Source organism: Pan troglodytes, chromosome 5 (assembly GCF_028858775.2).
Source record: "Pan troglodytes isolate AG18354 chromosome 5, NHGRI_mPanTro3-v2.0_pri, whole genome shotgun sequence".
NCBI lineage: Eukaryota > Metazoa > Chordata > Mammalia > Primates > Hominidae > Pan > Pan troglodytes.
Window position 1 is genome coordinate 161,443,242 of NC_072403.2, and position 25,202 is coordinate 161,468,443.

The window sequence follows — 25,202 nt, forward strand, 5'->3', positions numbered from 1 at the left end:
TTGAGACGGAGTCTCGCCCTGTTGCCCAGGCCGGAGTGCAATGGCGCGATCTCGGCTCACAGCAACCTTCGCCTCCTGGGTTCAAGCGATTCTCCTGCCTCAGCCTCCTGAGTATCTAGGATTACAGCCGCATGCCTCTATACCCAGCTAATTTTTGTATTTTTAGTAGAGATGGAGTTTCACCATGTTGGCCAGGCTGGTCTCGAACTCCTGACCTCGTGATCCACCCGCCTCGGCCTCCCAAAGTGCTGGGATTACAGGCGTGAGCCACTGTGCCCGGCCCTATAAACTGTAATTTCTGTCACTTCTAAATTTTCTGATTTTGATAACTACACTGTGAATACGTACATATTGTTATACACATTGAATACTGTTGCTCTTAGGAAATACACACTGATTAAGAGGTAAAGGGAAATAACAGGCAACTTACTGTCAAATAGTCCAGAAAAAAAATGTGTGTTTATGTGCTTGTATAATCAGAGAGAGAGAAAAAGAGAGAATCATAAAACAGATGTAGCAAAATGTTAAAAATTGGTGAATGTGGGTAAAAGGTATATAGAAGTTCTATGTACTTTTTCCCATAAATTTGAAATTATCTGAAAACAAAAAGTTTTAAAAAGTATGTTAATCTATTTTCTTCTGGCATAAATTCATTCCCTTATAAGTAACTTATTCTTTCTGCCCAATTGTTCAACATATCTTTCAAGTGTAGTAATTCTCTTAGAATTTGTCTTGGTGTTGGGTGTTCAGAGTCAATACTCTGAGATACACAGTGTGCTCATTAAAATGTGTATTTTCAATTAATTTTTTTAATTTCAGTAAAGCTTTCTTGAACTATACAGCCTTTACTATTTGTTCATTCAGACAGTTGATGGTAATATAAACTTAAGCCTGGCCAAAATAGGGAGATCCTGTCTCTACAAAAAAAATTTTAAAATTAGCAGGGCATTGTGGTGTGTGACTGTGGTCTCAGCAACTCAGGAGGCTGAGGCAAGGGCATTGCTTGAGCTGAGGAGTTGGAAGCTGCAGCAAGCTATGATCATACACCACTGTACTCCAGCCTGAACAACAGAGTGAGACCCTGTCTCTATAAAATAATAAATACATAAACTTTAAAACAGACTACAAATCTGAAAATTCTATTATATAAAATAGTAACTTTATTATCCATTCATTCCAATATTTATTATCTATGATATGACAGGTATGCCTATTCTACAAAAATAAGAAATGGAAAATAATACCAAGTAGGTCAATTAATCATCTACTGAATTATTATTCCCCAAATGACTTCAGGTTGTTAGTAATACAGAGAAGCAGTATATTTTAGAGTGCTCAGTTTCTACCCATTATTTTGCCCTACAACTACGATTCTGTTTAATCTTAACACTTGAGTGGTACAATGAAGAACTATTCTTTAATATACATAAAATTCAGCCTGCTAAACACTCTTTAAGAATGAGATGAATATTAAACAACTGAAATTCAATTAATAAGTTAGAGATCCACTTCCCACTGTTTAAAAAGGCACTTAGCACTATACTGACAGTAGAGTCAAATTTATTTTCACAGTAGAGCCAATTTATTACTATGCCATACCAAATTTAAATCAGAAAAAAATCATAACTCAATTTTTAACATTTTAAGACTACTGAAGAGCCAGAAATAAACACTCAATAAGTATTATTAGATATATTACAGAACAATTTGAACAAAGATAATTATCTTACCATCTCCAAAAGTATAGCCTGAGTTTTAGCCTCTTTTTCTGCCTTTATTTCTTCTACTTCCTCAGCTGATCTTCCTTTGAAATCATCAATTTCTTCATCTGCTCCTATTCGACCACTCTGTTAAGACAGAAGTTACTGATGTATATATTTAAAGAATAAAAAAATCTGAGAAACATAGAAGACATACTTTATTCTTAGTTATATCAAACATGCTAAAACAGTAACTGATCAAGGTTGCAGTGAGCTACAATCACACCACTGCACTCCAGCTGGGTGACACAGTGAGATCTTGTCTCTAAAAAAAAATTTTTAATAATTAATTGGACAGCAACTGAGACAAACTTATAAACCTCCAAGAATTGATTTATATTAATTCTAAAATATTAGCCAAAGTGGGCTTCTGTTAAAATCAAAATAGGCCAGGCATGGTGGCTCATGCCTGTAATCCCAGCACTTTGGGAGACCACGCAGGTGGATCACTTGAGGTCAGGAGTTTGAGACCAGCCTGGCCAACACAGTGAAACCCTGTCTCTACTAAAAATACAAAAACTAGCTGGGCGTGGTGGCATGCGCCTACAATCCCAGCAACTCAAGAGGCTGAGGCACGAGAATTGCTTGAATGAGGAAGGCAGAGGCCACAATGAGCCGAGATCCCACCACACACTCCAGCCTAGGCAACAAAGTGAGACTCCATCTCAAAAAAATAAATAAATATTTATATGGACACTATTTATTATCCAATTCTAACTGCTGAATGAAGAGAAATGATCTGACAATTAAGCACCAATCCCAACCATAAAGACAAATTCAGCTTTCAGGAAGCCACATAAACCTTAAAATATGTGGGGGAACAGTCTGCGCTGTTTCACAGAAATTTCTGGGTTCTAGCCTGGCTCCAGAGTGTCCCCAGTTGAAAAGTTACCTCACAAGATAACAGTTTAATTTGATGACAAGAAAAACACTTTCCCAAGGTGTTCATGTAAGCTTCTAGAGCTGAGGTTGTCTCAGTAGAAAAGAAACTGAAGAAAGAAAATTAGAGAAATGAGAAGACAGCTAGAAAAATGAGTATCTCTGTGGAAAAGAAAAAGAACTCCAAACTTGTTGAATATAATTAAGCAAGATAATAATTTGGAAAAAATTAACTTTAATAGATGAAAAAGATAAATCCATATAAATCATTAATATGAATGTACATTTAATCATAAGAGGGCTTTACTTACATCTAATTGTTCCCTTGTAGGTTCTGGTGATCGATCAGGGATTAATAAATCAGGAGGGTCATCAAATGGATCATCTAAAATCACTGTATGATTTATCCTTACAAAATAAATCCAAATCAAATGTTATACATTGAAGTTATTTCAGAATCCTATTTTATTTTAATAGATTACAAAAAATTACTTGATTATCTCTAAGGCCAAAAAAAACCCGTATTGCATATGGATATTACTAACCTAGATATACTTTCACAATGAGTGTTACTGTTTTGCATTGAGTGATACCATATTTATCACCCTGCATTACTTTAAGATGTAAACTAATATAACTGTCTAAATCTTAGTACTTTTGCCCTACTTCTCAATTAAAAAACTAAATTAAAGCATTAACAATTCCTCCAGCTGGGCGCAGTGGCTCATTCCTGTAATCCCAACACTTCAGGAGGCTGAGGTGGGTGGATCATGAGGTCAGGAGATCGTGACCATCCTGGCTGACATGGTGAAACCCCATCTCTACTAAAAATACAAAAAATTAGCCAGGTGTGGTGGCGGGCGCCTGTAGTCCTAGCTACTTGGGAGGCTAAGGCAGGAGAATGATGTGAACCCGGGAGACAGAGCTTGCAGTGAGCCAAGATCGCGCCACTGCACTCCAGCCTGGGCGACAGCATGAGACTCCGTCTCAAAAAATAAATAAATAAATAATTCCTCCAAACATAATTATAAATAATTAGTACAAGTATAAAAATACAAAAAGTCCTTTTTATTATAAAGATTCTTACAGTCTTATATTAATTCACCTTTTGGGATTAGAATTATCCAGAAACCAGTCCTATGCATACCGTTCCTATCCATACCACTACGTGTTAAACATCTCAATATTAAAACATTCTAGTACATTCAGATAGCAAATTGTAACCATACCTGATATCCTGATATGGTACAAAGTCCTTGTCAACAAAGGTCTCATTAATTTTCTTAATTATGTCCATGCCTTCTGTCACCTCACCAAACACCGTATGGACACCATCAAGATAATCTAGATTTTCTCCTGTGGTGATAAGAAACTATAAAGAAGGACACATAATAAATACCATAAAAATAATACATAACTCAAACTGAAATCAGTTACAGACTGACAAAAAAATACACGAAAGTTAAGAGTCCACATTTACTGCACCAATTCTTAGACACTTGTTACCAAAACTAAGTAAAAAGTACAAAGCTTATACTGGCATACCTCATTTTATTGCACTTTGCAGATACTGCATTTTTTACAATTAAGGATTTCTGGCAACCGTGTATTGAGTAAGTCTATTGGTGCCATTTTCCCAACAGCATATGCTCACTTCATGTTTCTGGCTCACATTTTGGTGATTCTCACAAGATTTCAAACTTTTTCATTACTATTGTATCTGTTATTACCATCTATAATCTTTGATCTTACTACCGCAATTGTTTTGGGGCACCACAAACTGTGCCCATATAAGATGGTGAACTTAATCCATATATGTTTTATGTGTTCTGACTACTCCACCAACCAGCCATTCGCATCTTTCTCCCTCTCAGTGCTCCCTATTCCACGAGACACAATACTGAAATGAGGCCAATTAACCCTACAAGAGACTCTTAAGTGTTCAAGTAAAAGGAAGAATGGCACATCTCTTACTTTAAATCAAAAGCTAAAAATGATTAAGCATAGTGAGAAAGGCAAGTTGAAAGCCAAGATAAGCGGAAAGCTAGGCCTCTAGTACCAAACAATAGCTGAGTTGTAAATGCAAAGGAAAAGTTCTTAAAGAAAATTAGAAGTGCTATTCCAGTGAACACATGAATGATAAAATGAAACAGGCTTACTGCTGATATGAAGAAGGTTTTAGTAATCTACATAGGTCAAACCAGCCACAACGATCCCTTAAGCCAAAGCCTAATTCCAAACAAGCCCTAACTTTCTTCAATTCTATAAAGGCTGAGAGAGGGAAGGTAGCTGCAAAAGAAAGTCTGAAGCTAGCAGAGGTTAATTCATGAAGTTTAAGGGAAGAGGCCAGGCGCAGTGAATTACTCCATCTCAAAAAAAAAAGAAAAGAAAAGAAAAATTTAAGGAAAGAAGCTGTCTCCATAATTTAAAAGTGCAAGGTGAAGCAGCAAGTGCTGACACAGAAGCTACAGCAAGTGGCCAGGTGCAGTGGCTCACGCCTATGTAATCCCAGCACTTTAGGAGGCCGAGGCAGGAGATCACAAGCTCAGGAGTTCAAGACCAGCCTGACCAACATGGTGAAACCCTGTCTCCACTAAAAATACAAAAGTTAGCCAGGCATAGTGGCGTGTGCCTGTAATCCCAGCTACTCAGGAGGCTGAGGCAGGAGAATTGCTTGAACCCAGGAGGCAAAGGTTGCAGTGAGCTGAGATCATGCCACTGCACTCCAGCCTGGGCAACAGAGTGAGAATCTGTCTCAAAAAAAAAAAAAAAAAGAAGAAGCTGCAGCATGCATCAAGTTATCTGGAAGATGTAGCTAAGATCACTGATGAAGATGACTTCATGAAATAACAAATTTTCCATGAAGATGAAACAGCCTTATATTGGAAGATGCCACTTAGGACTTTCACAGCTAGAGAGGAAAAGTCAATGCCTAGCTTCAAAGCTTCAAAGACAAGCTGACTCTTCTGTTACATGCTAATCCAGCTAGTGACTTTAAGTTGAAACCAATGCTCACTGACTATACCAAAAATCCCAAGGCCATTAAGAATGATGCTAAATCGGCCGGGCGCAGTGGCTCACGCCTGTAATCCCAGCACTTTGGGAGGCCGAGGCGGGTGGATCACGAGGTCAGGAGATCAAGACCATCCTGGCTAACACGGTGAAACCCCGTCTCTACTAAAAATACAAAAAATTAGCCGGGCGTGGTGGCAGGCGCCTGTAGTCCCAGCTACTCGGGAGGCTGAGGCAGGAGAATGGCGTGAATCTGGGAGGTGGAGCTTGCAGTGAGCCGAGATTGCGCCACTGCACTCCAGCCTGGGCGACAGAGCAAGACTCCATCTCAAAAAAAAAAAAAAAAAAAAAGAATGATGCTAAATCTATTCTGCCTGTGCTCTAGAAATGGAACAACAAAGCTTGGATGACAGACAGCACATCTGTTTACAGCAGGGTTTATCAAATATTTTAAGATCACTGTTGAGACCTGCTGCTCAGAACAAAGATCCTTTTAAATATGACTGCTCTTTTAATAAGAAATCCTTTTAAAATGTTACTGCTCATTGACAATACTCCAGGTCACCCAGGAGCTCTGATGGATATGATGTACAAGGAAATTAATATTGTTTTCAGTTGTGCACAGTGACTGACACCTGTAAACCCAGCACTTTGGGAGGCTGAGGCAGGTGGATCACTTGAGGCCAGTTCAAGACCAGCCTGGCCAACACAGTCAACATGGTGAAACCCCATCTCTACTATAAATACAAAAAATCAGCCGGGCGTAGTGGTGCACGCCTGTAATCCCAGCTACTCAGAAGGCTGAGGCAAGAGAACTGTTTGAACCCAGGAGGCAGAGGTTGCAGTGAGGTGAGACTGCACCACTGTACTCAACCTGGGTGACAGAGTGAGAATCTGTCTCAAAAAAAAAAAAAAAAATACTGTTTTCATGCCTGCTAACATAACAGCCATTCTGCAGCCATGGATTGAAGAGTAATTTCAACTTTCAAGTATTACTATTTAAGAAATACAGCCTGACATGTGGCATGCACCTGTAGTCCCAGCTACTCAGGAGGCTGAGGTAGAAGGATCACTTGAGCAATGTAGTGAGGCCCCATCTCTAAAAATAAAAATTAAAAAAAAAAAATTTTGTGAGGCTATAGCTGCCATAGATGGTGATTCCTCTGATGGATATGGGCAAGTACATTGAAAACCTTCTGAAAAAGATTCACCATTCTAGATGTCATTAAGAACATTCGTGATTTGTGGGAGGAGGTCAAAATATCAACATTAACAGAAGTTAGGAAGAAGCAGATTCCAACCCTCATGGATGACTTTGAGTGGCTCAAGACTTCAGTGAAGGAAGTAACTGCAAATGTGGTGGAAACTGCAAGAGAATGAGAATTAGAAGTAGAGCCTGAAGATGGGACTGAATGCTGCAATCTCATGATCAAACCTGACCAGATATGGAGCTCCTTCTTAAGGACGAGCAAACAAAGTGGTTTTCTTCCTTTTTTTTTTTTGTTTGAGACAGTCTTGCTGCATCGCCCAGGCTGAAGTGCAGTGGTGCAATGTCGGCTCACTGCAACCTCCACCTCCCAGGTTCAAGCAATTCTCCTGTCTCAGCCTCCCAAGTAGCTGGGACTACTGGCACCTGCCACCACGCCGAGCTAATTTTTGTATTTTTAGTAGAGATGGGGTTTCACCATATTGGTCAGGCTGGTCACAAACTCCTGACCTCAGATGATCCGCCCACCTCAGCCTCCCAAAGTGGTGGGACTACAGGCATAAGCCACTGCACCAGCCAAGTGATTTACTGAGATGGAATCTACTGCTGGTGAAGATGCTATGATAATTGTTGAAATGACAACAAAAGATTTAGGATAGTACATAAACTTGGCTGATACAGTAGTAGCAGGGTCTGAGAGGATTGACTTCAATCTTAAAAGAATTGTACTAAATGCTATCCAACAGCATCGTATGATACACAGAAATCTTTCATGAAAGGAAGAGTCCATCAACATGGAAGACTTCTGTTGTCTTATTTATTTATTTATTTGCAAGACAAGGTCTGTCACCCAAGCTGGAGTGCAGTGGTACAATCACAGCTCACTGCACCCTTGACCTCCTGGGCTCTAGTGATCCTCCCACCTCAGCTTCCCAAGAAGCAGGAACTACAGCCCTGTACCACCATGCTCAGCTAATTTTTGTTTTTTTTTTTTTGTGGAGATGGGGTTTTCACCATGTTTCCTGGGCTGGTCTCGAAATCCTGAGCTCAACCGATCTGCCTGCCTTGCCCCCGCAAAGTACTGGGATTACAGATGTATGCTAGCGCGCCAGTCAGTTGTCTTATTTTAAGAAGCTGCCACAGTCACCCCAACCTTCAGCAATCACCACCCTGATTAGTCAACGGCCATCAACATCAAGGCAAGACCCTTCACCAGCAAAAAGATTATGATTTACTGAAGGCTCAGACGATCAGAAGCACTTTTTAGTAATAAAGTATTTTTTGGTCGGCCACGGTGGCTCACACCTGTAATCCCAGCACTTTGGGAGGCCAAGGCAGGTGGATCACCTGGGTTCAAGAGTTTGAGACCAGCCTGGCCAACATGGCAAAACCCCGTCTCTACGAAAAATACAGAAAGTAGCCGGGTGTGGTGGCGGGCATCTGTAATCCCGCTACTCGGGAGGCTGAGGCAGGAGAATCGCTTGAACCTGAGAGGCGGAGGGTGCAGTGAGCCGAGATCACACCACTGCACTCCAGCCTGGCCGACAGAGCAAGACTCTGTCTCTAAATAAATAAAATAAAATAAAACAAAATACTTAGACAAGCCATGACTCAACTTCATGTGTATATAGTAGAAAATAGAAGTACCTACTCTAACAAGTAGGTCATTGGGAGAATTAACAGGGTCATTGGGAGAATTAAACAAGACAATGAATAGAAGGTACTCTGCGTAATGTTTTTAAAAAAGTAAGAAATACTGAAAAACGGCCGGGCGCGGTGGCTCACGCCTGTAATCCCAGCACTTTGGGAGGCCGAGGCGGGCGGATCACGAGGTCAGGAGATCGAGACCATCCTGGCTAACACGGTGAAACCCCGTCTCTACTAAAAATACAAAAAATTAGCCGGGCGTGGTAGCGGGCGCCTGTAGTCCCAGCTACTCGGGAGGCTGAGGCAGGAGAATGGCGTGAACCCGGGAGGCGGAGCTTGCAGTGAGCCGAGATCACACCACTGCACTCCAGCCTGGGCGACAGAGCGAGACTCCGTCTCAAAAAAAAAAAATACTGAAAAACGGCCAGGCGCGGTGGCTCACGCCTGTAATCCCAGCACTTTGGGAGGCCAAGGCAGGCGGATCATGAGGTCAAGTGATTGAGACCATCGTGGCCAACATAGTGAAACCCCGTCTCTACTAAAAATATAAAAATTAGCCAGGTGTTGTGGCAGGCGCATGTAATCCCAGCTATTCGGAAGGCCGAGGCAGGAGAATTGCTTGAACCCGGGAGGGAGAGGTTGCAGTGAGCCGAGGATTGTGCCATCGTACTCCAGTCTGGGAGACAGAGTGAGACTACATCTCATAAAAATAAATTAATTAATTAAATAAAAATAAATACTGAAAAATGAGCCACAAATGTGAACAGTGATAATCACGGATGGTGGAGTTGTAGGTAATGTTTTTCTTTGTACTTTTCTGTATTTTCTCAATTCTTCACAATGGGAATGCTTTACATTTAAAAGAAGAAAATAATATTTTTTAATATAGAAAAAGTGCATTTTTTCCCCTAACACATATTTCTGATTGAAACCCTCTAAGCCTTACTGGATAGTTTAAAAAATAACTCTGTGGGCTCCTTCCAGTCCTTCATTTCTAAGCAAATCTCATATTCTTACTCATTTCCTAACCTGAGATCCATGTTGATCACTGCCATTATTCACCATGGACACTGTGCCTTTCTTCTTGTGCTTAATTCTTGGGACTTTTTCTGCCTCAAAAAAGCTTGCTTGATCACCATACAGTTGGCTGAAAAAACACATAAGGTTATAAATGTAAGTACTCTCAAAATGAAATACAGAAGTACTAGTAACATACAGGGTTATCAATTATTTCTTTACAGAAATGCCAACAGAATTCAAAATATTTTTTTTTCTAGATATTTAGGGAACTTGGGGGAAAAAAATCTAAATTTAAACCATATTTTAAAATGCAGATTGAAGCATGAGCAATTATATTTTTCCTCATTTAAGAATAAAAGACTTTGTTCTGCCCTTCCAGAGGTTAAAAATAAATAAATAAATAAATAAATAAAACAACTTACCCAAAGATAGACTCTCCTCCACGGCCAGTCCCTGTAGGATCGCCAGTTTGTATGATAAAATCCCTCTGTAATATGTAGGATTCTTTGTTAATTCACAGAGTTTGTTAGATAGTTCCAATAACAAAGGAAATGACTAATATCTACCAACTCACCTGTACATTGTGAATAAGGCAATAATTGTAATATTTTATTTTGCACAGTTTCAAGAAATTCAAGCAGGCTGAAAGAAAGTAAATACCAAATTTATCACAGTAATCCACAAACACATTTTTAAATAAGTAAAGCCACAGTAAAATGTAATTTCTAAATTACTATTAAAAGAAAAAAAAAGTCAAATGTCCAAAGCTATAAAAAAGGGCAATAGGCCGGGCGCTGGCTCACACCTGTAATCGCAGCGCTTTGGGAGGCGGAGGTGAGTGGATCACTTGAGGTCAGGAGTTTGAGACCAGCCTGGCCAATATGGTGAAACCCTGTCTCAACCAAAAATACCAAAAAAATTAGCCAGGCATGGTGGCGGGCGCCTGTAATCCCAGCTACTAGGGAGGCTGAGGCAGGAGAATCACTTGAACCCAGGAGGTGGAGGTTGCCGTGAACCAAGATCGCACCACTGCACTCCAGTCTGGGCAATAGAGCGAGACTCCATCTCAAAATAAAATAAAATAAAAGGGCAATAAGTCTAGAAAAAAACATTTTAAATTACCTTTTTTTTTCCTTTAATAGGAGTTTTGGGGCATCTGGGCTAATACAGAAAACTGACACTTATAAGCAATCATTTACTGATGGATTGATTTTATTACGAGAAAAAAGAACACTTAAAGAGCATATTGTAGTAGAAAAGGATCTAGCAGAATATATAAAAATGGATACGGATTATATCAATTAGGAAAAAGTCAAACACCCGGGGTCATTTTTTAAATAATAGTTAAACAGCACTTTATAAAAATCCATACACTTATGAACAACCTTTCTCATACAAGTTAATCTGCTTATCCAATAAACATTTACTGAGTACCTTCTAGATGCCTGACACTGCCATCACAAATGCCATTAAACTGTGGTCCCTGCTCCCAAAAAGTTCACAGTCTAGTCGTGGAAAGACACATTAACAAGCTCTTAAGGCACTAAGTTAGAAACCAGACAGACAGTAAGATATATGAGGCAATCCCTGCCCTCAAAAAGCTTACATTAAATTAGGGTCCTTACATCTGAACACAAGTCGTTACATACTGGGCATATCTAATTAATAACATAGGTGCCACTTATTTAAAATGGTAAAAAAAAGTAGTTTTAAAAATTCCACAAGAGTTCAAAAGATTGTTTCTGGCTAGGGAAATTAGAAAACCTCAGGGAAGGTTAAGGCAAGCATTAAAAGAACTGGACTAGCAGAGAGTGAAGGGTGAGCATTTTAGGTCTGGAAGACTATGAAAAGGCCTGGAAGTGGAAATTTAAATGTTTTAGGGGAGGTCCAAAACACCAAAGTTCTGTAACAGTCTGGTATTACACAGTAATAGACAATGAAAAGACTGGAGAGATAAGATGGGGCTGAGCTGTTGAAGAGTGCTGAATATCAGTCTTGCAGTTGTTTTTCTTGAATATATTTCTGGGCTTCATGTTTAACAGATAGGGGTGGTCCTTTTACTAGAAACAAAAATAATGAATTTAGGCAATGATCATCAATGGCTGCCAAAATCTTTAGGTCTTTCATCAAAATCCGATGGGAACAATTTATAAGCGCAACGAGGCCTTAACCCACTGACCAATTTTAACATCACAGAAAGAGCCAACCAGACATCAAGTGCCTCCTGAATGTGATGCAGCTGAAAGTACACACTATCTTATATGAAATATTCTTGCCAAAAACATTAAACTGGAACCTAATCAAGGCTCTGAAGCTAAAGAACAATTTATAGGAAACAGGGGACACAAAAATATGTTAACGCACCCAGTAAATAATCAGTCGAATCCAAAACAAGAGAAATTCTATAAGACAAAGCACCCAGGTTGTTTCTCAAAATTTTTTCAAGAAAAAAAGGGGGAGAACCAATAGATTAAAACATACATGAGACATTTTAACCAATATATGGACTTTGGGTCCTAATTTAAATCACCATATTTTTTAGAAGTTTATGAGATAATAAGAAAGTTTAAATGATACTAAAAATTATTGCTAGTTTTTTCAAAGTGTGATAAGATCTGTGGTTCTGTTTTTTTATTCTTTTTTACAACTTTTTCTCTTTTCTTTAGTATTTTTCCCTTTTCCCTGTCAAGTTTTTTTTCTTTTTTTAACCTGTCACTTATGTGGTACTTAAGCTCATAGTTCCATTTTTTCTTGTTTTTTTAGAGAGACGTTATATTTTAGAAATACATACTGAAGTAATTACAGATTAAATAGATGCACTGGAGGTGGGGGTATTATAAATGAAGCAAGATTGGCTATGTGTTCACAGCTGTTAAACAAAGCTGGTCATGTGGACATGAGAGTTCATTTACATGATTCTCTCTACATCTGTGTTTTAAATTTTCTATAATAAAAAGTTAAAAAAGAAAAGGAAGAAAGAATGGAAGGTAGGTAAGTCTGGATATGTTGATCATAGATTGATAAGTGGGTATAAATATAGCAGGTACACATGTAAGCACATCTCCAGTCATATGCTTACAAATATGTACAGGGGGTGGACTTATGTTTTGGTGTTATGGGCTTATCTTTGCAGAACCACTGCTTGTTAATTGGGTGGGTAGCTCTACACCCCTTTATTTCCTCATAACTCTGGGAAAAGAGGCCCATTTATTTTGCCAGGTGCTACTCTACATGGGCAGAGCATCAAAGGAACTCAAAGAAAAGCAAAATCAAGAGATAAAAAACAAAATTCCCTATAATATTCTTTGAAACACTCGATCCAGCCACTCGATCCAAGCTTACCCCAGTATTATGAGGCAACCAATTATTTTGTTTATGCCAGTTTGAGTTGGGTTTCTATCACTTGCACAAAGGGTCCTAACTAATACAACACATTTATATCCATTAGTCATTATAATGAACCTCTAGTGTGTGCCCTAAAAGTAGCAGACATTGTACTGGGTACTCAGGATATAGAGATGATAATTATGGTATAGTTCCTGCTCTCATTGGAGTTTACATTCTTGAGCGAGGACACGCTTGTTAAACAACACCAGGATAATAGGTAAATGTTAAAATAAAATGTGTCATGTGGTTTATAAAAGACCTAAGACACAGCAGAGGAAACCTCAGGTAACTCTGCTTAGAAAGGAAGGAGAGCTTCAAAGAAGAGATGATGCTTGATCTGAGATTTAGATAATAAGTAGTAAGTTTGCCAGAAGGACAATAGTGGAGAAGAATATTGTTTAGAAGAAACAGCAAAAGAATGGTAACAATGGTACGGGAGAGTTTGTAGTGTTTTCGCCAGGTGGAGAGGAGGGAGGAATAGCTGCGTGCGAGGGAAAGCGGAGCACGGCAGGAGGTAGTTATTGTACAATATTGCAACTTATTTCACCTTCTTTGATAGGCTCTGCATTCCATGTGGGTAGGACCCTGTTTGTAACTAATCTCTCCTGGTCTCAGTTTCTTCCTGACTCTGATACATTCTCCACACCGTTGCCTATTATCTTCTCAAAACAAGTTGCCATGCCTCAATCCTGCTGTTAAAGTCTTCAAGGACTCTGATCATCAGTAGGGCACACAAGACTATTCACGACTGACCTAGGCGTATCTGACCACACTCGAGTCTACCATTCCACGACTCACACCAGTCCTTCCAGCCACACCAAACTACTTGCCGTTTCCAGAAAATTCCAAACAAAGAAAGTCCAAGCTAAGAAAACCCTCATTCCCATTCATCTTTGAAAGAACTAGTTCAAGTGTTCTATATAGTATTCGCTAGCTTTGCTTCTTCCCACCCCCCACCAAAGAAGCCGCCCTCCTCTGGTTTCCATGGCAACTTACACATTCTTCTACCATAACATATAGAAAACTAAAATGGGTTCCTGTGTCTACTTCCCCCAATGGAAAAATCAGACCCTCGGGGGCAAGAAGCCAAGCCCAGGACTTAGCCCAGTGCCTCGAAGGCTCAGTCCACACTCCAGACAACCTCTTCCTCCTCCACCTAAGCGGTATGCCCACACTCGCTGCGCCAAGCACACCCTAACTGCCTTCATCAAGATTTAACCGATTACACACCAAGCAATAGTTCCTATGTTCCTCTCACGAGTAAACACAATAAAGGCACAAAAGCTATGGGTATTGTATGTGCAGCTCGAATCACACACACACACGCCCCACACACACACTCCCAAAGGCAATTAATGACCGCAAGCACCCTCCACCGGACTGGCCAACACAAAATACGGGAGAAGGGCTGCCAAGGCTCAAACGAATTCCCGTCACAAAAACTTTTCTAGCCAAGGCCGGTTAATAAAATAGCCCAGTCGCGGGCACCAGCAGCCCAGAAGCTCGAGCTCTAGCCAATCTCTGCCCTGGACTGCGCAGAGAAGGGAAAGTAGGGAGACAAGCTCGGGAGCCCCGGCGACAGGTGAGTGGGGCTCAAGCCTCACCACGCGGCCGTTCCTCGGTGTACAAGTCGATGACGACGTCGCCTAAAGTGGTCTCCAGTAGAACCGCCATGGCGCCCGCTCCTCCTCCGCTACAAACCCGGGGGGGGGGCGGTGACAGGCGCAGGCCGTCGGCGTCGTCTACGCCACGCGTCACCCTCGGCGCGACCCCTTTTGCGTCATCTCGCCGGCGCCGCCCCCGGTTCCCGGCAGTTCCTTCCGGTCGGCGTGCGGGCGCCGGGCTGCCCAGTTGATTTAGGGTTCGGGTTGGTCCCGCCCCCGGCGCGGCCGTTTTGAAAATCCTGGTCCGCCCTTGGCGATTTTGGTGGAAGCCTGTCCCTCAGAACGGTCTCAGTATAGTGTTTTGTGCCCCGTTTGTGTCCGTCTCAAGAGCAGAACGGCCCTCCGCGCGGCCCTTTTATCCACCAGGGGGCGCCCGCGGCGGGATCTCTCCACCTATTTGGGCGGACTCCTCCGGATTTCCTCGTCAGTCTCCTTTTCGCAAAACAACTTTGGGCCTCTACTAGGGGTTTCCGATTCTAAGAACTAACATTTTGTTTTGTTTTCTGTTTTGAGACAGGGTCTCGCTCTGTTGCCCAGGCTGGAGTGCAGTGGCGCGATCTCGGCTCACTGCAACCTCCACCTCCCGGGCTCCAGCGATTTTCCTGTCTCAGCCTCCCAAGTGACCACAGGCGCGCGCCACCACGCCCGGCTAATTTTGTTCTTTTATTTTTTGTAGAGATGGCGGTCGGGGGAGGTGGTCTCACTATGTCGCTCAGACTGGTCTCAAACTCCTGAGCTCAAGGAGTTCGAACTCTTCCCGCCTTGGCCTCCCGAAGTGCTGGGATTACTGGCGTGAGCCACTGCGCCTGGCCAAAACTAACATTTTGCCATGCAAGTTTATTCCCCAGACACTCTTCTGGGCAAGCCTGTCACTCTCTCTTATGACATTTTACACATAATCTTCAATAACTTCACATCTGACGAAAAGCCAAAGCTTTTTTTTTTTTTTTTTTTTTTTTGAGACGGAGTCTCGCTCTGTCGCCCAGTCTGGAGTGCAGTGGCGCGATCTCGGCTTACTGCAAGCTCCGCCTCCCGGGGTCACCCCATTCTCCTGCCTCCGCCTCCCGAGTTGCTGGGGCTACAGGTGTCCGCCATCACGCCCGGCTAATTTTTTGTGTTTTTAGTAGAGACGGGGTTTCACCGTGTTAGCCAGGATGGTCTCGACCTCCTGACCTCGTGGATCCGCCCGCCTCCGCCTCCCAAAGTGCTGGGATTACAGGCTTGAGCCACCGCACCCGGCGGAAAAGCCAAAGCTTTTATAATGGTTTACAAGATCCTCTCCTACCCCATCCTACGCCATCTTCTTATTCCTCTGAAGCCACACTAGACAGTTTGCTATTCCCTGAACACTGCTGACATACTCCTGCCCCAGGGCCTTTTCACTTGCCTTGGTTGAGGGACCTCTTCCTCCAGTTATTTGTATGGCTCCCATTCACCTCCTTCAAGCGCTTTGGCGTCGGTCACCCTGTCAGTGAGGCCCTCCATGGCTGCCATAATTAAAATTAACCCCACAGACACTTCTTTTTCTCCATATAGCTTTTTCTCCAGAGTACATTTTACAATCTAACATGCTATTTACGAATTTGTTTGTTTGTTTATTGTTACTAGAATGTGTGTTCCAGGATATTCCATCTTGTCTGTTTTGTTTAAAGCTATATCCCTAATGCGTATGACAGCCTGGTACACAATGTGCAAATAAATGTTTGTTGAATGAATAAATATGGTTTTTCGGTTTGGGGTTTTTTTTTTTTTTTTTTTTTGAGACGGAGTCTCGATCTGTTGCCCAGGCTTGAGTGCAGTGGTGCGATTTCAGGTCACTACAACCTCCGCCTCCTGGGTTCAAGCGATTCTCCTGCCTCAGCCTCCCCAGTAGCTGGGGCTACAGGTGCCCGCCACAGCGACTGCCACCACAATATTCATGGCTGGGCGTGGTGGCTCATGCCTGTAATCCCAGCACTTTGGGAGGCCGAGGTGGGCGGATCACCTGAGGTCAGGAATTTGAGACCAGCCGGGCCCATCATGGTGAAACCCCGTCTCTAATAAAAAATACAAAAAAAAAAAAAAAAAAAAAAAACCACTAGCTGGGTGTGGTAGCGCATGCCTGTAATCCCAGCTACCCAGGAGGCTGAGGCAGGAGAACTGCTTGAACACGGAAGGTGGAGGTTGCAGTGAGCCGGGATTGCGCCACTGCACTCCAGCCTGGGTGACAGAGCAAGACTCCGTCTCGAGGAAAAAAAAAAAAAAAGAAAGTGCTCCCATACCATGTTCCATTTATGCCTGATATGTGTTTAAGGGTTAAAAGTAAAGCCAACAAAGGGAATCCTAAGACTGTGAGTTCTGGGTCATTGTAAGGTTCCTCAGTGCTGTTGAACTGAGCAAACCATTTAGGACAGACCCAACAATTAGTCTTGTTGTATAAATGGGCCATGGCGGATATTGTAGGAGCTAAAGGGTGTGACGTATTACTAAGTCCCATAAAAAATCCTAACAGACCTAGTGATAGTAAAACACTCATGTTTACTGTTGGTTAATAACTGTTATTCCTGCTGTGAGGATAGTAATTAAGCAAAATGCTACAGTAATTGAGATTCTGTTCGATATTACCCCCTGAGGGTGCTATAGTATATAGTAATAACTTGGCTTAAAAGGAGAGGTAGAAACGGCAAAAAGTATTTGGTGAGGTAGAGGCGAGACTAAGGTGAGTGGTTCTTACTCCGTTACTTATCTTTTGTGATTTTCAGCTTATGGTCTCCTACTTCTTCGCATTGATATTCAGGTCATTTCTCTGGGCTGTCAGGGGTTGCTCCCTCAGCTTTCCAGGCTTTGACTCGAGTGTGATGTATCCAAAAGTTGATTCCTGTAACTTTTATTGCTGAGGGAGCTGAAAGAATGGTGTAAGGCCCTTCCCAGCTTGGGCTTAGGAAGAGAGAGAAGGGAGAGCCTTCACCAGTACCAAATCTCCTGGGTTAAATAGAGGTGGTCCAATTTCCTGGGGTTGGGGCTTTGCTAATTGTGCTAATTCCTGTTGCAAGTGAGCCAGAGAAGTTACCTGCTTGACTAGCTCAGAGGTTTCTTGATCTAATAGAAAATCATTGGTAAAGAAAGATCATCCATACAGCATCTCAAAAGGGCTAAGACCAAGTTTTGAAGGGGTATTTTTTATTCGTAGTAAGGCCATAAGAAGAAGAGTGACCCAAGGAAGGTGAGTTTCTTGGGATAATTTTCTGATGTGTCTCTTGATCATATCATTAGTTTTCTCTACCTTTCCTGAGGATGGGGGTCTTCAAGCACAGTGGAGATGGTATTCTATGCCTAGTGCTTTTGAGACCCCCTTGTGTGACAGCTGCCTTAAATGAGGGTCCATTGTCATTTTGAAGATACCTAGGTAGACCAAAGCGGGGAGTTATTTCATTAACTAACAAACACTTTTATTACCTCAGAGGCTTTTTCTGTACGGCATGGGAATGCCTCTACCCAGTTAGTGAAGGTGTCTGACCATACCAGCAGGTATTGGATGCCCTTTGTCTTCGGCATGTGGGTGAAGTCTATTTGGCAGTCTTCTCCTGGATAACCTCCTATTCTTTGGGGTTGAGGAGGAAGGAGTCGCCTGTTAAGGATTATTTTTAAGACAGACTTCACAAGCATTAACAATCTCCTTAACTGTTTTTAGTAAGTTATCTCCTGAAAACAATCTCTGGGCACATTGATATGTCTTATCCTTTCCCAGGTGAAAAGCTTGGTGAAGGACTTCAAGGACTTTCCATTGGCTAGAGGCTGGCAAGTGGAGCTTGCCATCCTCCGACTGTCACCATCCTGAGGGCCGAAATGTATACCCTCAAGAAGTGGCCCATTCTGCTTCTGTAGGGGAGTACTGAGGTTTAATTCCTCTGATGGAGCCTTCCCACACTAGAGGAGTTTGAAGTGTTGATGTCTTGAGGCTTTCTTGCCACTGACTTAGCTGCCTGATCAGCTAATCTGTTTCCTTCAGCTACCTCATCTGTTCCCTTTTGATGTCCCCTACAATGCATTACTGCGATTTCTCATGGAAGGAAAACTGAGGATAGTAATGTATTAATTTCCTGGTGATATTTTATAGGGGATCCATTGGTGGTAAGAAAACGCCTTTCCAGGCCGGGCATGGTGGCTCACGCCTATAATCCCAGCACTTTGGGAGGCCGAGACGGGCAGATCATGAGATCAGGAGTTCGAGACCAGCCTGGCCAACATGGTGAAATTCCGTCTCTACTAAAAATACAAAAATTAGCTGGGCATGGTGGCAGGTGCATGTAATCCCAGCTACTTGGGAGGCTGAAGCAGGAGAATCGCTTGAACCTGGGAGGCAGAGGTTGCAGTGAGCTGAGATCGTGCCATTGCACTCCAGCCTGGGCAACAAGAGCAAAAGTCCGTCTCAAAAAAAAGAAAAGAAAATGCCTTTCCTTCCAAATGGTCGCATGAGCATGGAAAACTAGGAAAGCATACTTGGAGTCAGTGTAAATATTAGCTACCTTACCTTTGCTTAATTCAATTGCTCTTGTAAGAGCTATTAGCTCAGCTAATTGAGCGCTTGTGCCTGGAGGAAGAGACACACTTTCAATAGAATCAAATTCAATAGAATCAAATAGTGGCTAGATTGAGGCTAGAACAAGTCTTTAATTGGATGTGGGAACCCTCTAACAACAGGGCCTGATATTTAAGCCAATGGAGTTGTGTTCCCAGGGGAATTATGGCTGCCTCCTTCCTTGGAGCAAGTAGTCAATGACTACTGTGCATCCTGCCTTGCGGATCCCTTGTTCTATAAAGAGCTCCCATCTGTGAAGAGGGTCCAGTCTGGATTCTCTAGGGGAGTTTCCCTGAGTTCCTCCCTGGCTGCATAGGTTTGTACTATGACTTGTTCACAGTTATGTTCAGGTTCCCCAGTTTCCTCAGGGAGGAAGGTGGCTGGATTTAGGTTAGAACAAGTCTTTAATTGGATGTGGGAACCCTCTAACAGCAGGGCCTGATATTTAAGGAGTCAGCTCTCTGTTAGCCAAAGCCTTACTCTAGAGTACAGTAGTCCTGCCACATTATGTGGGGTGTAAACAGTTAAATCATTCCCCAGGGTTAGTTTGGAGGCTTCTGGGACCAGCAGAGCCACCAGTCCCTTCTAGCTTGTAGAGTTTCTGCTGGCTTGGTAGTGGCAAATTCTCTCAGCATTTGTTTGTCTGAAATAGATTGTATCTTTGTTTGTGAAGCTTAGTTTCACTGGATACAAAATTCTTGGCTGATAATTGTTTTGTTTAAGGAGGCTAAAGATAAGACCTCAATCCCGACAAGCTTATAGGGTCTCTGCTGAGAAACTGTTGTTAATCTGATAGGTTTTCCTTTATAGGTTACCTGATGCTTTTGCCTCACAGCTCTTAAGATTCTTTCCTTCTTCTTGACTTTAGATAACCTAATGACTATGTGCCTAGGTGGTGATCTTTTTGTGATGAATTTCCCGGGTGTTCTTTGAGCTTCTTGTATTTGGATGTCTAGGTTTCTAGCAAGGCCAGCCCCAGAGCTGTTTATACTGGCACCAGTGTTAAGTGGGTCAAATTCTTGGGCCTCCAGGTGGCTTGCTCAAATGCTGGTAGTGCTAGTGATAATCCAGGTGTTTGGGTAGGTTTTGGGCTCCTGGGTAGCTGCTGGGAAGTGACTGATGGCAGTAGCAGTGGTGGAGCAACCCACTGGGGCCCAAGCAGTCTGTGCTGGTATTGGCGAGGGCTGTGACAGGTTGAGTTGCACTGATAGCACTGCCAGCTGTGATAGTATCAGCAGGATGGGTCAGCCCAACCTTAGACCCCAGCAGGAGTGGCCATTCAGGTGTCAATGGTCATAGATTGGGATGGGTGATTTTCAGGTCCCTGGATAGCATGCTTGAGTACTGGAGGAATGGTACTAGGCTGGCCAACTTGTCCTCTGGCCCTGTGGTAGTGCATTTACATGCTTTTTGTGATAGGTAGAGGCAGAATGGTCCACAGGCCACAGGCAGAATGCTCAGGTGTGGGCAGTGGCAGCTGTGCTGTGGGCCTGCCCTCAGGGAAGGTGAGACCTATCTCAACTGGAGTAGCGCAGGCAGGCAGCTGTAGGCAGTGCAGTTTGCCCGGGCCTTGGTCCCACAGCAGCCTGCAGCTGCAGTGGTGAGATTTGTCCTGGGGTTGCATAGGAGTGTCTGGCCTCCCCTCTCACTTCTCAGCCCAATGGCAGCAATGTCAGCATCAGCCTGGCCCCCGGGCAAGATACAAATCCCCAGAGGCTAGGCTCTGAAAATGTCACCAAGCTGAAGCTACTCTGGCCTTGGATGCCTCTGGGACTTTGTATGAGTTCCCTCTTTGAAGCTGTGTCTCTGTGCGATCTCTAAGCACCTTCCTGTTAGGCTTGAGGCCTGCATGGGTTGAGTGGTTCTGCAGCTACATTATAAAAGACGATGACAGAAATATGAAGCTCTAAGGGTTTCTCTCTTACCCTTTCCCTGTATTGGGAAGCTTCTCCCACTTCTCATCCAATCCTGGCTGAGCAAGCTGCCTCTTTCCCTGCTTTCAGTGCTTCCTGTCACTTTTCTGTTGAATCCCAGTGTTCTTTCTTAGACAATCTCTTTGAAGTGTGAATATCTAGTTGCTATATTTGTCCCTCTCCATGGAGGAGGTGCATACTAGCTGCATCTAGTCAGGCATCTTGAACCCTCTCCTTGATGTTAATGTTTGGAAAGCAACAAAAATGTACTAATCTTTCCTCCAGACTTAATCTACTTTACTATTTACATTTGGTAGAATTGCAAATAATATAGCTCTTTCTTTTCACCTATGTAACTACTATACAAACCACTTCAACATATTTAAATATTTGTAGCATTAGAGACAATAAGATAATGACAAGCAGAAACTATATAATGAAATGGTATTTTCCTTGTGATGGTAGAATATTTTATATTTAGGGATATAATTAAGTACAGCATAATTTAAAGATGGTGTAAATTACACACTGAATAATAATAAGAAGGTATTCTATCTAGAAAGATGTCCATACCTTAATTATCACTGTTGGAAAATGATTGAAAAATTAAAAATTAAAAAAAAAATGCCCATACCAGAGTCTGATTCTTCAAAACAATCTGGCAATACTGTATATAGTCATTAATGAATAACTCCAGATGTGAAATCATTTCTCATATTTATTATGTCACTTTCTAATTCTCTTTGAATAGTCCAAATTCTTCTTTAAAAATTAATTGATTAGTGGCTCACACCTGTAATCCCAACACTTTGGGAGGCCAAGGCAGGCAGATTACTTGAGCTCGGGAGTTTGAGACCAGCCTGGCCAACATGGTAGAAGCCCGTTTCTACTAAAAATACAAAAATTATCTGGGCATGGTGGTGCATGCCTGTAATTCCAGCTACTTGGAAGGCTGAGGCACAAGAATTGCTTGAACCCGGGAGGTGGAGGTTGCAGTGAGCCGAGATCATGCCACTGTACTCTAGCCTGGGTAATGGAGTGAGACTCTGTCTTTAAAAAAAAAAAAAAAAAAAAAAAAAAAAAAATTGCTTGATTTTTCCAAACCCTCTCTTTTTTTCCTTGGATTTGTAATATTTCTCTTAAGGATACACAGAATGTTATCAAACACTACTCTTTAACACTATCTCTAGTCTTGTAATTTAGGATTCTGCTAGGGAAAGATTATATGAGTTATATACACAGTATCAGGCAATTAGGTTGAACTAATGTTTCAGTTTTCTTTTTCTTTCTTGAAAAAAATGTTTTTGAGACAGGGTCTCACTCCTATTCAGGCTGGAGTGCAGTGGGATGATCAGGGCTCACTGCTGCTTCAACCTCGGTGAGTATTGAAGTCCCCCACTCTACCAAAAATACAAAAATTTGCCAGATGTGGTGGCAGATGCCTGTAATCTCAGCTACTTGGGAGGCTGAGGCAGGAGAATTGCTTGAACCCAGGAGGCAGAGGTTGCAGTGAACCCACATCGTGCCACTGTGCTCCAGTCTGGGCAGCAGAGTGAGACTCCATCTCAAAAAAACAAAACAAAACGAAACAAAACAAATCTATGATAAACTCTCTCAAAAATAACCAACCATCTATGATAAACACATAGCCAACATTATACTGAACAGGGAAAAGTTTAAAGCATTCCCCCTAAGAACTGGAATAAGACAAGGACGATCACTTTCACCACTTCTATTCAACATAGTATTAGAAGTCCTAGCCAGAGCAATCAGACAAGAGGAATAAAGGGAATCCAAATCGGTAAGGAAGAAGTCAAATTGTTGCTGTTTGCTGATGATGTGATCGTATACCTAGAAACCCTAAAGACTCATCCAAAAAGTTACGACATCTCATACACGAATTCAGTAAAATTTCAGGATACAAAATCAATGTACACAAATCAGTAACACTGTTATACACCAACAGCAATCAAGCTGAGAATCAAACCAAGAATTCAATCACTTCTACAATAGCTTGCAAAAAAATAATAAAATACTTAGGAATATACCTAACCAAGGAGGTGAAAGACCTCTACAAGGAAAACTATTAAACACTGCTGAAAGAAATCACAGATGACACAAACAAATGGAAACACATCCCATGCTCACGAATGGGTAGAATCAGTATTGTGAAAATGACTATACTGCCAAAAGCAATCTACAAATTCAATGCAATTCTCATCAAAATACCATCATCGTCTTCACAGAACTAGAAAAAACAATCCTAAAATTTATATAGAACCAAAAAAGACCCCATATAGCCAAAGCAAGACTAAGCAAAAAGAATCATTTTCTTTTTTTTTTTTTAGACGGAGTTACTCTTGTTGCCAAGGCTGGAGTGCAATGGCGCGATCTCGGCTCACCGCAATCTCCGCCTCCTGGGTTCAAGCAATTCTGCCTCACCCTCCTGAGTAGCTGAGATTATAGGCATGCGCCACTAGTCCTGACTAATTTTTTGGACTTTTAGTAGAGATGCAGTTTCTCCGTGTTAGTCAGGCTGGTCTTGAACTCCCGACCTACGGTGATCTGCCTGCCTCGGCCTTCCAAAGTGCTGGGATCACATGTGTGAGGCTGTACCCGGCCTTTTTTGTTCTTTACCTGACTTCAAACTCTACTATAAGGCTGTAGTCACCAAAACAGCATGGTACTGGTATAAAAATAGGCAAATAGATCAATGGAACAGAATAGAGAACCCAGAAATAAAGCTAACAGCCAACTGATCTTAAACAAAGCAAACAAAAACATAAAGCGGGGAAAGAACATACAAACAGTTTGTATCCCATACAAACAGTGCTGGGATAATTGGCAAGCCACATGTAGAAGAGTGAAACTGAATCCTCATGTCTTACCTTATCTAAAAATCAACTGAAGATGGATCAAAGACTTCAATCTAAGACCTGAAACCATCAAAATTTTAAAAGATAACATCGGAAAAACTCTTCTAGACATTGGCTTAGGCAAAGACTTCATGATCAAGAACCCAAAAGCAAATGCAACAACAAAAAAGATAAATAGATGGGACTTAATTAAACTAAAAAGTTTCTGCACAGCAAAAGAAATAATCAGCAGAGTAAACAGACAACCCACAGAGTGGACAAAAATTTTCACAAACTGTGCATCCAACAAAGGACTAATATCCAGAATCTGCAAGGAACTCAAACAAATCAGCAAGAAAACAAAATAGTCTCATTGAAAATTAGGCTAAGGACATGAATAGACAATTCTCAAAAGAAGATATACGAATGGTCAACAAACATGAAAAAATGCTCAACATCACTAATTATCAGGGAAATGCAAATCAAAACCACAATGCGATACCACTTTACCCCTGTAAGAATGGCCATAATTAAAAAAAAAAATAGATACTGGCATGGATATGGTGCAAAGGGAACACATCTACACTACTGGTGGGAATGTAAACTCGCACAACCACTACGGAAAACATTATGGAGATTCCTTAAAGAACTAAAAGTAGATCTACCATTTTGATGCAGCAGTCCCACTTTTGGATTTCCACTCAGACAAAAAGAAGTCATTACATGAAAAAGACACTTGCACAGACATGTTTGTAGCAGCACAATTCACAATTGTAAAAATATGGAACCCGCCCAAATGTCCATCAGTCAACGAGTGGATAAAGAAAATGTGGCAGTGGCCGGGCGCAGTGGTTCACGCCTGTAATCCCAGCACTTTGGGAGGCTGAGGCGGGCAGATCATCTGAGGTCAGGAGTTGGAGACCAGCCTGACCAACATGGCAAAACTGCATCTCTATTAAAAATACAAAAATTAGGCTGGGTGCGGTGGCTCATGCTTGTAATCCCAGCACTTTGGGAGGCCAAGGCGGGTGGATCACGAGGTCAGGAGATCGAGACCATCCTGGCTAACATGGTGAAACGCTGTCTCTACTGAAAATACAAAAAATTAGCCAGGCGTGGTGGTGGGCACCTGTAGTCCCAGCTACTCGGGAGGCTGAGGCAGGAGAATGGCGTGAACCCGGGAGGTGGAGGTTGCAGTGAGCCGAGATCGCGTCACTGCACTCCAGCCTGGGCGACAGAGTGAGACTCCACCTCAAAAAAAAAATAATAATAATAATTAGCTGGGCGTGGTGGCACACAC

At 42.1% G+C, this 25,202-nt stretch overlaps 1 protein-coding gene across 2 annotated transcripts in view; it reads right to left on the reverse strand.

Annotated features, from left to right (window-relative positions):
• The window catches only part of PPIL4 (peptidylprolyl isomerase like 4), a 42,139-nt gene extending 26,954 nt beyond the window's left edge, over nucleotides 1-15,185 (reverse strand). Inside the window, exons 1-7 of one of the 2 annotated variants that reach the window (XM_527529.7) lie at nucleotides 14,517-15,185; nucleotides 10,100-10,167; nucleotides 9,948-10,012; nucleotides 9,535-9,652; nucleotides 3,869-4,011; nucleotides 2,951-3,047; nucleotides 1,731-1,847 (exon numbers count right to left, since the gene is read on the reverse strand). In XM_527529.7, the coding sequence (XP_527529.3) occupies nucleotides 1,731-1,847; nucleotides 2,951-3,047; nucleotides 3,869-4,011; nucleotides 9,535-9,652; nucleotides 9,948-10,012; nucleotides 10,100-10,167; nucleotides 14,517-14,586 (678 nt within the window). In that variant the 5' untranslated portion in view covers nucleotides 14,587-15,185. The remainder of the gene's footprint in view (nucleotides 1-1,730; nucleotides 1,848-2,950; nucleotides 3,048-3,868; nucleotides 4,012-9,534; nucleotides 9,653-9,947; nucleotides 10,013-10,099; nucleotides 10,168-14,516) is intronic. The other variant, XM_016956451.4, reaches the window with a different exon arrangement.
• Between the last annotated feature and the right edge of the window lie 10,017 nt (nucleotides 15,186-25,202).